This window comes from Xenopus laevis, chromosome 1L (assembly GCF_017654675.1).
Source record: "Xenopus laevis strain J_2021 chromosome 1L, Xenopus_laevis_v10.1, whole genome shotgun sequence".
In the NCBI taxonomy this organism is placed as follows: domain Eukaryota; kingdom Metazoa; phylum Chordata; class Amphibia; order Anura; family Pipidae; genus Xenopus; species Xenopus laevis.
The window spans coordinates 117,930,098-117,942,765 of NC_054371.1; the positions used below are offsets into that span (position 1 = coordinate 117,930,098).

At 35.3% G+C, this 12,668-nt stretch overlaps 1 protein-coding gene across 5 annotated transcripts in view; it reads right to left on the reverse strand.

The window, feature by feature from the left end:
* Nucleotides 1-1,875: 1,875 nt before the first annotated feature.
* Nucleotides 1,876-12,668, reverse strand: part of ptbp3.L (polypyrimidine tract binding protein 3 L homeolog) — a 98,710-nt gene continuing 87,917 nt past the window's right edge. For all 5 annotated transcript variants that reach the window (XM_018256397.2, XM_018256403.2, XM_018256411.2 and 2 more), the window contains 2 exons: nucleotides 11,434-11,511; nucleotides 1,876-10,926 (listed from right to left, as the gene is read on the reverse strand). In XM_018256397.2, coding sequence (XP_018111886.1) covers nucleotides 10,794-10,926; nucleotides 11,434-11,511 — 211 coding nt within the window. In that variant the 3' untranslated portion in view covers nucleotides 1,876-10,793. The remainder of the gene's footprint in view (nucleotides 10,927-11,433; nucleotides 11,512-12,668) is intronic.

Sequence of the window (12,668 nt, forward strand, 5' to 3'; positions counted from 1 at the left end):
CCCAGCGATCAACCGGACTTCTTTGCAAAGTTGATGGTAACAGAGAATTGCCAAACGGATTACTGTGTGCATTGTCCCACTGTCCCACTACCATGTGCAGAGGGTGCTGTTTGATATTGCCATCACTATTAATCTTTCGTATAACCAACAGAGGGCGCTGTGTGATATTGCAGTCACTGTTATTCTTTCATATAACCAACAGAGGGCGCTGTGTGATATTGCAGTCACTGTTAATCTTTCATATAACCAACAGAGGGCGCTGTGATATTGCAGTCACTGTTATTCTTTCATACAACCAACAGATGGCACTGTGTGATATTGCAGTCACTGTTATTCTTTCATACAACCAACAGATGGTGCTGTGTGATATTGCAGTCACTGTTAATCTTTCATATAACCTACAGAGGGCGGTGTGATATTGCAGTCACTGTTATTCTTTCATACAACCAACAGATGGCGCTGTGTGATATTGCAGTCACTGTTATTCTTTCATACAACCAACAGATGGCGCTGTGTGATATTGCAGTCACTGTTATTCTTTCATATAACCAACAGAGGGTGCTGTGTGATATTGCAGTCACTGTTATTCTTTCATACAACCAACAGATGGCGCTGTGTGATATTGCAGTCACTGTTATTCTTTCATACAACCAACAGATGGCGCTGTGTGATATTGCAGTCACTGTTATTCTTTCATATAACCAACAGAGGGTGCACTGTTATTCTTTCATATAACCAACAGAGGGCATTGTGGGATATTGCAGTCTCTCCCCAAGTGTACTGTTGGTATAGGAATGATTAAAAGTGACTGCAATCTCAGCTACTCGGGTCAGGTACCGTTGACCAGAGTATAAGCACATTTTGGATGCTGAAAAACTCGGCGGGTATATACGGTATATCATAGTTTGGATCAACTACAATGTACTGTTTTATTATTACAGAGTAATAAAAATTTGGATTATTTGTATAAAATGTTGACTATTGGAGACAATAGTTGAATGAGCACACACTCCTGTGACACACCAAGTTAAATAAAATGTCGTTCTTTACTCCATAGGTTAAAAAAAAAAAATGTCCGAACGCGTTTTGTATCTAGAGATATGTAATCATAGTCAATTTCTATGCCGGGTGAGCTTCGGTCTTTTATTAGAAATCTGGAGTATTTACCTTTCGGATAGAGCCGCGGGTTTCTTTCTGTCTTTATTGGAGACAGCCCTTCCATAATTTGGAGCTTTCTGGGTTAACAGGTTTCTGGATAACGGATCCCATACCTCTACTAGGTTATGCCAACCAACAAATGGAGAGAGGCTTGTCCCCCCATACTTGTTACAGTTAGAGCTGAAATATTTCCTGCCAGGTGATCAGTGAGTGACACGCAGAACATCACAAAAAGGCGTAGATGAGTAATATTTAGATATGTATATGCCAATTTGGTAAAACTCATTAACAGATCACTTATGATATAAATCCAGTTTGTTTTTATTTATTCTGAAGGTGTAGTTTTCCTTTAAGTTTGACACTGAAATGAGAGATGAAACAGTATAGTAAGCAGTGGTTTCCATTTCCAGTAGGTGAAATGAAATGGTCAATTGGTTACAAGGGAAAGAAAACGGGGAAAAAAAATATAGAGTATATAAAATATGGAAAGACATCAGTAATTTTACAATTAAAGACAAAGGTAAACCCAAAGTAGAAGACAAGAACGCAGGAAGATTTAAGAGAGTATAGATGTAATGATATTTATTAGAAGGCATGCTACAAACAACGAGAGTTGTTAGGAAAAGAGTAAGTATAGGTACTCAGGTAGTATTCAGTAAATACACAAAAAAATGGCATAGAGTATACATAAGTCTGAATCAACCATGCACTACGCAGTTAGAAAATATGTTTTTAATATTTGTCTTTGCTTTTCATTTTATAACACAAGTCATTGTAACATACATGGAATCTTTTTACCCGCCCACCCATTCCATTGTCACAAACAAAAGCTGGTACGGTTGCTTATCAAAATATACAAGACATGTGATTATTCTTATAAAAGCACTTTTACTTTAAATTGTTCCCAAAACCATCTTTTTTTCTGCCAGTTTTATTTTTAAAAAAAAGTTACAAATATTTACAGCATTTTCTTTGAAAGTCAGATGAACATTCTTGGTAATGAAACCTCAAACAACGAGAATGCTAAGTAAGCCAGCCATATCTGGAAGTACAGTACTGAAAGACTGCCCATCAATCTGTCTGCTCTTATATGAGAAACGTTTTTGTTCACAATTAAATTGGATTTTTACATGGTCAGGTGAAGTAGGAAAAGAACAGAAAAGCGGTAAAGGCCACTTTGAATTCAGTTTTTTTCATGAAGGATACATTTGTTTTAACCAGCACAAAAGAAAAACTATTATCCATGTCTTCATAATAACAGGACAGACATCTTTGGTCAGAGCAATGAGGTGACATTCTAGAGATACATTTCGAGAATGCACTTGGTCATAACTTTGTGCTACCTTGGGCTCAAGAACAAAACATACATAACGGAAACTGGAAGAAAAGAAAAAACAGTAAAAAAATAAAATGAAATCAGATATCAACACAGATGTTCTGCCTTGAAGAATATGGGTGGGCCATTCTTTAGTGATACCAACACCTATAGATTATATGTGTATTATATGTATTTGATTAGCCCACCACAGTCCTGACACTTTTTGGACCAAATATCTGTGGTTCAGCCTGCTGGAGGTCTTTACTTTATTTAGATAGGAACATTCCTGTGAGTCAGGGCTGAGCACCCAGTGACAAGCAGTACACTAGAGGAAGCCTTGCTGCAAGCAAAGTGTCAGGTCTGTAGTGAGGTAGACCTTTGCACAAAACCAAGAGAAATAGTATCCAATGCTACTGTTGCTTATAAGGAGACCATATTTCTTTTAAAACTGGAGAGTGTTTCATTGTGTTTCACAGCTTTAGACATGGCTCAAACCAGTGGGCCTAGGGTACAACTTGCACTGTGAGATCAGTTTTGTTTCATTAGTCAAAGGAAAGTGTTGTAGGCCTCAAGATCATATAAAAGCAGCCCAACAGTGTTTATTTCCAGTAAAATCAGTATACCACCCATTCAATAAAAAACACTCAAAATAAATCTATTTCACAAAATATCTGTAAAATTGAAGGCACATAAAAGTTGGTCCTCATTCCACCCTGCTTCTATTAATAAAGCCCTGAAAAAAAACAAGCCTGTTACAATATGTGAGCAGGATTTTGTTCTCTCATACAAAAGGCTGACAGCAAGGCATGGCCAGAAATGACAATCATTACACACATCGCAAGAATGATCTGCAATATTGGTTTTCTTGAAGGTAAGGCTGGATTCTGTATAGTCAACAATGGAAACAGCAGCATCCATAATCCCCTAAGGTTGATGTTGATTTGTCATCTATGAATCAAGGTTATATCTGCAAAGAAAACTAAGAAGATACTGCTCACAAATATACAGTTATTGGGGTGTGTACACAAGAAGGCTAATGGCACACCAGATGTGTTCTACACTATTAGAAAAATGACTGTCGCTGCCAGTGCTGTGACATTTACTTGAATGTCAACCACCTATCACTGTGAGCACAAATGGACTTTAAGCTGCAATCTACCTGCACACACAAGTGGTTGCCATTCAAGGCAATGGCAGGGACAGTTGCTACTCTACAGGTAGTGATAAAAAACATCTGGTGCACCATTAGCCTAAGGTATTCTTCCTACTTTACTCTCTTAATAAATTAACACTGGAGAGATAAATGCTATTCATAAACAGGATACTGTATGTACTTCCAACATACAGCTGAGGTAAAAGTCACTACAGACAACTGAACCCTTACTTTATTCTTCATGCCCAGGCCCATGGGAGACTAACTATGCCCGGCTGAGTTCTTCAGTTCATTGTTTAACAATAAACCCTTTATATGCATAGGGACAAAAAGAAAACCATAACTAAATTCCGCCTCACTTCTGCTTTCTAGTACTTCTTACTTTTTTGCTAGAAGCTAAAATTATACTGCAGTTCCTCTATAACTGACGTTCACAGACACATTTTGCCAAGAGACTAATGACCCAAAAAAAAATATCTTAATATAATCTGTTTCTTCAAACAAAAGGCACCGGCCATCTGTTTTATGATTTTAAGTAAATTATGGACAGTTGGATATCCCATCATAAAACAGCAAAACAGGTCTGCTTAAAGGGAAAGAATAAAAAGGGTTTACTTGTGCCTGAAAATAATAGGTGATTTAGTTTTAAAGGGAGTTTAATTCATTGTTGGAAATATACGGACACTTTATGCTTACAGTGGAGTCCATTCATATTAATAATGTGACTAATTTATATCCTTTATATCAAAGTCATGTGTTGCTTTATAGATAGAAATTGTAGATGTACACTGAAGTTTAGAGACTATTTTCAATAAAACAAACCAAAATCAATTAACCTTCACCATAGTGGCTTAGATGAGGAAAAGTACGCAAAAGCCCTAAACCTAATATTATATAAACAGGACCTCTTGAATGATAACGTGAGAAGTAACTATAGGATGATAGGATCACTTAGTTGGGGAACCAGAGATTTCTCATTTCCTCACTCGTATGTGTACACAGAAGCATATATTCCTTTCAACTTATAAGTCATTCAATTTCCAACCCAAAAATTGATCAAATACATATTGGGCCATTTAGAAAATAGCATTGGAATTACTGTATATGTCCTTTACAGGCCAACAGTATAATCCATTAGAGGGTGAATTACCAAACTGGGCAAAGGTCTACTTGTTTGATGACCTTGCCAAACAGGCAGAAGGGCCCATGTTTATACCCAGTTTTACAACCTATATAAGATGTAATTCAGTACAATAAGGCGTGAAATATGGAACACAGTTTTTTGTTAAAATCTGTATAGATCTTTTGGAGCAGTTTCTACAAACACTAGCACCTTTTTCTCAAGGACCTGATATTTTCCTTGTACAGGCATGCACAATTCCATCCCATACTAATCTTCGCCACACTGGAAATATAGTTGTTGCACATGGCACAATTGCTGTAAATAGGAACGGAAGTCCAGGTATTCTACAGATAAAAATGTAAATGCTAATGGAACACCAATCTGTTTCCCTGTTTCTTTAGAAATACAGGAAGAAAAAAACCAATGCCGATACCTGCAGTAAATGTGCTGACAATCAGTATTGGCCGGTGTGCACACTAAGCAGATTTTGCACATTTTTTTGTGCTCCTGCACTGAAATACACTTCATGTGCACACAGGCCAACACCATGCTGTCAGTGCACTTACAGCAAAAAGGGATGTGAGCAGATCAGCTTGCTTTGCTTTTTTCTTCCCGTATTTCTACATAAAAACAGCCTGGTACTCCATAGGCCTAAAGGAAAAGTATGATTCCCATTGGTTGACAAGAATAATTTTAGTTAAAGTGTACTTGTGTCCCTTCAAAGAATAAAAAAATAAACAAGATTTTCTGCTAGCACTACTAGACCATATTTATATATTCTAAAATGCTTTTTCAGCAAACAAAAATAGGGTATTACTTTGATTTGGGTTGTCTTATTCATACCATTCCAATCTCTTAATGATCCCTCTAATTCTTGAGTCCATTTAATGTAAATAGAAAGCCTACTGTCTAGAAACAATATAATTGCGATTTTTAATTATAATTACAGGAAACTACAGGGGATCACAGTTTACAACATATAGTCTTTACAAAAAAAGCACAACACAAATGATGGATATACTATTCAATAGTGATGCTTTGAAACTTTAGGCTAAAGAGCACTTTTAGGCAAGTTCTTATTACAGTTTATTGGAGGCATCAAAAGCTGTTTGGGGCATTCTGAGCTAGCTGTAAATATGTTAGGAAAGACAATGCCCCATATGCCCAGGTGTGAGGCCATGTCGGGCGAGGCAGCTCTACCCTCAGGGGAGAAAACAGAGATCCGGATCCTTCTGCCCCAGCATCACTGTACACTGCATAGCATTGGCTTGTTAGTGCAAAGACAGAGCACTTTTCAGTGCAAAAATGCATACTTTTGAGATTCTGAGCCAAAATATGGCCTGTCTGTGCACTAACAGACTGATGCCATGCCTATCACTGTACTATGATGCTGGGACAGAAGGAAGCGTTGGTTGATTCAGTGCTGTATTTACAAATTATAACCTTTTTTACACAATACTGCATGCTGCATTTATTGTGAAAACAATGTAATACTTCATTGATCATAAACTGGGCAGACTGCATTATCTAAAAAGATGACACTATTATTTTGAAACATGTAAATGGACAAAATTAGGGAAGTGTCACCTGTGAATATTCCAATGCCCCACTGAAACAATTAGAGACAATGGTAGACTGGACAGACCAGAATCAGAACGGATCCCCACACACTCAGGTATGTACAGATATGGCAATGGTAAAGCAAAAAAAATTAAAATCAGCCAAACTACCCAATCATATCTCCTCCCATATAGCCACTTTAATATGCATGCAGAGGAAGCAAAAAGAGACCCTAGGCAGAAAAAGGGCTGATTTTATTAAACGTTAAGAAAAACATAAGATTATCTAGAAAAAACAATCTATTACTTCACTTAAGTGTTCTTGAGAATACCTGGGTTCCATTTCTTTTAAAGTTTATGGTAACCTTGTACAATGTGAGAAACATTTTTCTGGGCGTTTTCACACACAAGAAAGTTCATTATAAATATCCATAAAAAAAACGAGAAATATTTTACTATTTCTATCAATTTGGAGATGCATTTTGGAATCTTAACAAATCTGACTTTTAGAGATGGAATCAGGATTGTGCATACTGCTATCCTGCAAAAATTACTTGTTATAGCAAATATTGTCCTTCTAAAACTAACAAATGCAAATTATGGTCTAGTCAGAACAGAGAAAGAAATGGCTATTTCTATTAGGAAAACAGAGAAAGAAAAGAACTGTCCTGGCTATCTCTATTAAGAAAATACAATCATATTGAAAATTAAACATAAAAAATAAACACAAATTGCTTAAAACAAAACAGCACAGCAATTCTCTAGTCATGAATAACAATACATATGCCAATCAGAAGCAACAGATAAATCACTATCTCTTTTAATGAAGATTATAACTAACTCGGCACTACAAAAAACACCAAATAAACATACATATTTAAATACACCTTAAATAAGACTTAATTTAAAGAGAACTGGTTGAGAAGTCATACATTTTGCCTCTCAAGTCATATCTAGAACATCTGGCCTTAACATTGATAATATATAATTTGTTATAGGACCAGACAAGGTTTGCCTTTGTATTTGGACAGAAATTGTAGTTTTCTACTGGTCATGCCATGCATAGTGTGGGTTGCCATGCCATGCTGCTTCTGGGTTGAGTAGTGGAGAGTTTACAGAAAAAAACACTCAAAATCCCAGGTACCTTAGCAAAGTGCACTTTAATCACTCACGTTAACTTGATAAAATGTCTTAATACCTTAGAGGACATAAAGGCCATCAGCTGCACCAAAATGTACATTTTGTTTGCGGTGTCTTAAATGCAGTGATTTGTAAGTATACAGAAAGAAGCAATGAAGAAGCAAAATAGGCTTCTGATGCCTTCTGATACAGTAAGAAAAGAGCATTAGGGTTGGAATAAACAAACATAACTCACTTACTGTTGGAGAAAACTCATTATAAACGTCAATGAAAAAAAAACGTAGTTATGTTCTCGTGACAGTACCATCTAGCAACACATCATACAGTAAATTAATGCTGATTATCTTTTCCCCACAGACAGCTTATAGTTTGTATGAACAACTGTTGGACTCTGTTATAAGGAAGACTTAAGCATTTAGTAGAAAGCCCTACAATACAATATATTCTGGAAACCAATCAGCATCAATCAACTCTCCTGGTTTAAATGATAATCAAAGAAATTCTTAAACTCAATAGTCTACACAACAATCCAATAAGGAAGTACAGTTTGTTCTTTCAAATACAGAGGGCAGAATAAAAAAAAAATACAATCAGGGAAGATATATGAAAATCATGTCATACAAAGAAGTCTGAAAAAGGAGGCTCCTGACTGCTGACTCAGGAAGATACTGCGTGCTGCAATTGATTTTGCAATCAACCAGCAAAACAGGACAATTGCACATGAATGGAAAATATACATCTTCCAGCACCTCTCTATCTTATTGCAAATATATATCAAGCAAATGGTAAAAACAATTCCAGTGGCAATAAAACCAGTTTAGAATAGAAATAAAAAGTGAATAGTCTTACATCAGTTAGCTTTCCCATAATGAACAAGGACATGTAGAAATACAGGGGTGGAATTGATCAAGTTTCCCCCATGTCTAATTATAATTGGTCACATAAAAAGAACCAGCTACAAAATTAAAATTACACTATATACATTGCAGGGGGTGCTTTCAGATGCGGCGGAAAACCTTTTCAGCATTTCTGTACTGTTACCTGAGTTCAAAATAATATTAACATACAACACTATACAAAGTAAAGTTTTATTACAGGGTCAGATAAAATTCACATGGTGCTATAATTATCCCACCCACTTTTATTGTATAACACTTTCCCAATAATGCTTATGTATCAGTCATCCCTTAACATGAAACGTTTTGGTTTTTGTTCCCATAGAAATTTAGCTTGCTCAATTTTCTTAAAGTTAAGTAAAACTCTCATAATTGGTCCATAAATAAGAAAAAAAATACTTAAGAACTTAAGGCTTGTGAACTTTTTGCCGTCGGCAACAATTTGGAGTGAAAAGTTAAACACTGTTTATTTGACAAACCATATTCAGTGCAGTGAAAAAAGTCCTTAAATTGGGAACTTGATTAATTCCACCATTTGTACTTAGACCAGCTAAGAACTAACTCATAACCTTATTAAACACCTGTACATATTCTTGCAAACAGCAGATGTTGATACTCAGTGCTGATTTACAGACATTCATGAAGATATGGTTTGTAATTTTGCATTTTGTACTGTTTAAGTAAAGAAGGAGAAAGCATATTCAAGGTATTCTGAGATATTCTAATAGAGCCATAAATGTTTAGGTAACTGTTGGGGTCCTCCTAGCCTATATGTTTTATTTATATCAGATTGCGTTTGACACTACAACAAAATGGTGTAATGTGTGCCATTTGTATAAAGCTGGTATGCACATATATAGATCAGCCTCAAACAACAAAAATCACAAATGCATGGGGTTCTATCATACAGTAGAAAATGTTGTCAGTGAAATTCCTTTAATGTCTTGCGGCATGTGCAGGAAAATTCTGTAACATTAATTTAAAGCCTACTCAAGATTCTGTTTTCACACAGTTTTAGTTTTTCACTTGGTGGTTATTAAATTGGACCTGGAAAAAACAAAAAAACAGCAGACTATGTGCAGGGTTATTGTCCATTTGCAGGCACATGTCATCTGTTAGTAGAGCAAATAAGCATTTCAGACTTTAGACAAGAAAAAAACTGAACACACAACATTTAGTACGAGAAAATAAAGAATAGAAATAATCTCTCTCACCAAGCCCACAATACAATTTTTAGAGATACTTAAGAAAATAAACTAACCTATTCATTATAAGCACATTATAAGGCACATAAGTAAATTAAGTACACTGTAAATATTATTTAAAGTATTTAGTTACTATAGTGGTACAAAAAACCTTGAGGTTTAAGTATTTTTTTTTTTTTAACGTTACCAAAAATAATTTTTAAAAATCCATCAAATCAAATGATAGACCTGAATAGTTTCCTCAAGACTGTAAACTTCTTTTTAAAAAAACTGAAAAGAAAAATCCAGATTTTCTTCACAAAGTGGCCTATTCATTTTGTTCCAAAACCAGTGTTACACAACACAATATCATCGTTTGTACTGCATTCAAATTATACATGCAGACAACACTGCCTTTATATTTCAGATTCATCAGTTTACTTAGTTTCAACATAATAAAGTATCCTTAGACAAAGATGTGCTAATGATATGAGAGCAATCTTAAAATAAAAAATAGAACTGTGGACCTACACAGAAAAAAAATATATGCCAAAACAAGCATACAAAATACAACTAGAAAAAAAATATGTTTTTATATAATTGTATTTCTGCAAGCACCATTTCATTTAAAGATTGGTTCACAGACCAATATTTAAAAAAAAAAAAAAAAGGTTTAAATAAATTTTTGCTATACTACATTCTGTAGTGTAGTGAGAATTATGAAAAGGCAATATATTTGATAAAATCTGATTAAATATAATTATTTAATTATTGCTCCTCATTGGGAAAGATTTGGTAGAAACACCATTATATCATTTTATAAGGGTGAAGTCCAGAGAGATCTGCAAATAATTTAAACAGAAGATGATAAAAGAAGGCTGTGAATCTCACTGCCATCCAAAAATCAGAATTTAACATCTGGGTGATTGTCATAAAGATGTTGCATAAAGCTATATTGGAACAAAAAATGAACAGGTCATTTAAAGAGTAAGCAAATAAAAAAAAATGTTTTGGAAATTTTCCACAAAATGTAGAATTTACACCTTTCACTGGTAGCAAGTAGATTATTTCATGTCTTGAGGTTTCTGCATTGTGTAGTCAGTGTTTACATGTGTACTGTTTTCTCCTTGTTACAGAAGTTCAGTAATAAGAGGCAGCATTGGCCTAGCATCTTTAGCCTTTGTCTTAGGGCTTTTGCTGAAACAGTGTTCCAGTCTAAAAAGGTGAGTGTAAATGTAGGGTCAGAGTTGACAAAATGGAATTCAGATCATCGATTTGGAGAAAGAGACACGTAGGTGGTGGTTCTCTCCCAGGTCATGGTTGTGCAGTTCTATTAGAGCCAAGATGGCTTCTTCCACAGATCCAAGCTGAATGAGAGCCATCTTTCTATCTTTCCTTCAAGAGAAGAAAATGTTACATAAATGTTAACTACATGTTACATGCAGGTATTATTTTTAGAAAAAAAAACATACAACTTGAATTAAAAAAACGTCCCTTTCACTCAACTGCACATGCATCGATCCCAAGACAACAAAGAAGTGAAAAAAGAATACGATAGCAAAATACAATACAATGCAAAGAAAGTGAGTGAAAACAAATGAAAATAGAAAGAAAAGCAAAAAGCATGGAACAACAAATAAGAGTATGGTGTTGTGTACATTATTTACAACCCTCCTTTTTTAGCACCTGTAGTTAAAGCTAAAGGGCTGCTGCTCAGGTATCTCTACTGATCACTAAGGGTTTATCTAGAAAATGGAGAGTGGTCTATTGGGGCAAGATAAGAAGTAAGATAGAAATTTGCGCTTAGATATGATACAGTCTCTTCAAGCTATGTATTTTAACTACAAAGTTAGTAAAATAAAATATGATTTAAAAGAAGATACATGAAGAAAATGTACTTACTGGAAAAATTTAAAACCCTTCACTGAGCATCCAGTACTTGCAAATAGTCTTTTAAGGTCTTCATCTGTGACTAAAGGCCTTTAGGGAATAAAACATTTATATATGAAACATATTGGTACTAGGAAATGGCTATTATTTTGCTTCTCTAAAGTTTGTTAAATATACCCTACACTCAAATAAAAGGTGTTAACTTTATTTTTATTGGTCTTCAAAACGTAGGAAAATGGCACACAGGGTTTTTTTTTCAGTTGCTTGATTGCAGTATTTGCGACAGCATAACTGGCCACATGTATATTTAAACATTATATTTAAAGGTATCACCCATGATTCTTGATTGAGTTAAAAACTCTCATTTTAGCTTGGACTCTGAATCTTTAGGATGTATTTGTACTAGTAAATCAGGTTGGGAAGGCATGGTTTGCCACAGTAACAAAGGAGTTATTTTCCTGTCTCCACCTATGATTTCTTGAGTGAGAGTTAAAGGGGATCTCTACCAGGCCCACTCGATACCAGGAAAAATCCCTGTGGGTCCAGGTGTCAATGGGCCCTTCTGCTCACTCAGCCATTCTACTTATATAAACCTATGCCATGGCCTTTTCCCATTTCTGTATAATAACAAAGAGGAGAAAACAAGGAGGAGAAGTATTAAAATTAGTGAAGGCAGAAGTAATTTGAGAGTGGGCCTGTAGCCCATGCTTTCCAGGGAAGGGCCTGGCACCCCAGTCCAACAAAAAGAGTTTTTTTTGTGTAATGGAAGAAAATTAGTTATAAGCAACTTACAATGTTCAATGGTTTTACTGTTATTTGCATTTTACCAGTATTTGTGTATCCCTTTCTTTAAAACAATTTAACAGGAATCAGATCTCCCCCAATTAGCTGGCTGGCAGGATTGCTTTGTGAGTAAGAAAATAGCAATTTCATGTACATACAACTTTAAAACCACAGAAAATGATTAATTAATGTGTATTGGAAAGGTGCTTAAAGGTGTATTTGCTTTCACTATGAAAAATACAGTTCTTGGATGGAGGTCCCCCTTTAAAACCTCTAATTTCTGTATTTTAAAAGGGAATACTATGAGTTTAGCATGAAGCATGCCAATACCTTCCATTACAATGCAGTTTTTGCTGAATTTCTGCACAGTGGAAGGGCTTTTTAGCTCTTATAAGCCCTCCTCACCCTAAGCTCTCTTGTTCTTCAGTTGGGCACAACTAAAAAATTTGGAGCTCAAAAAATTG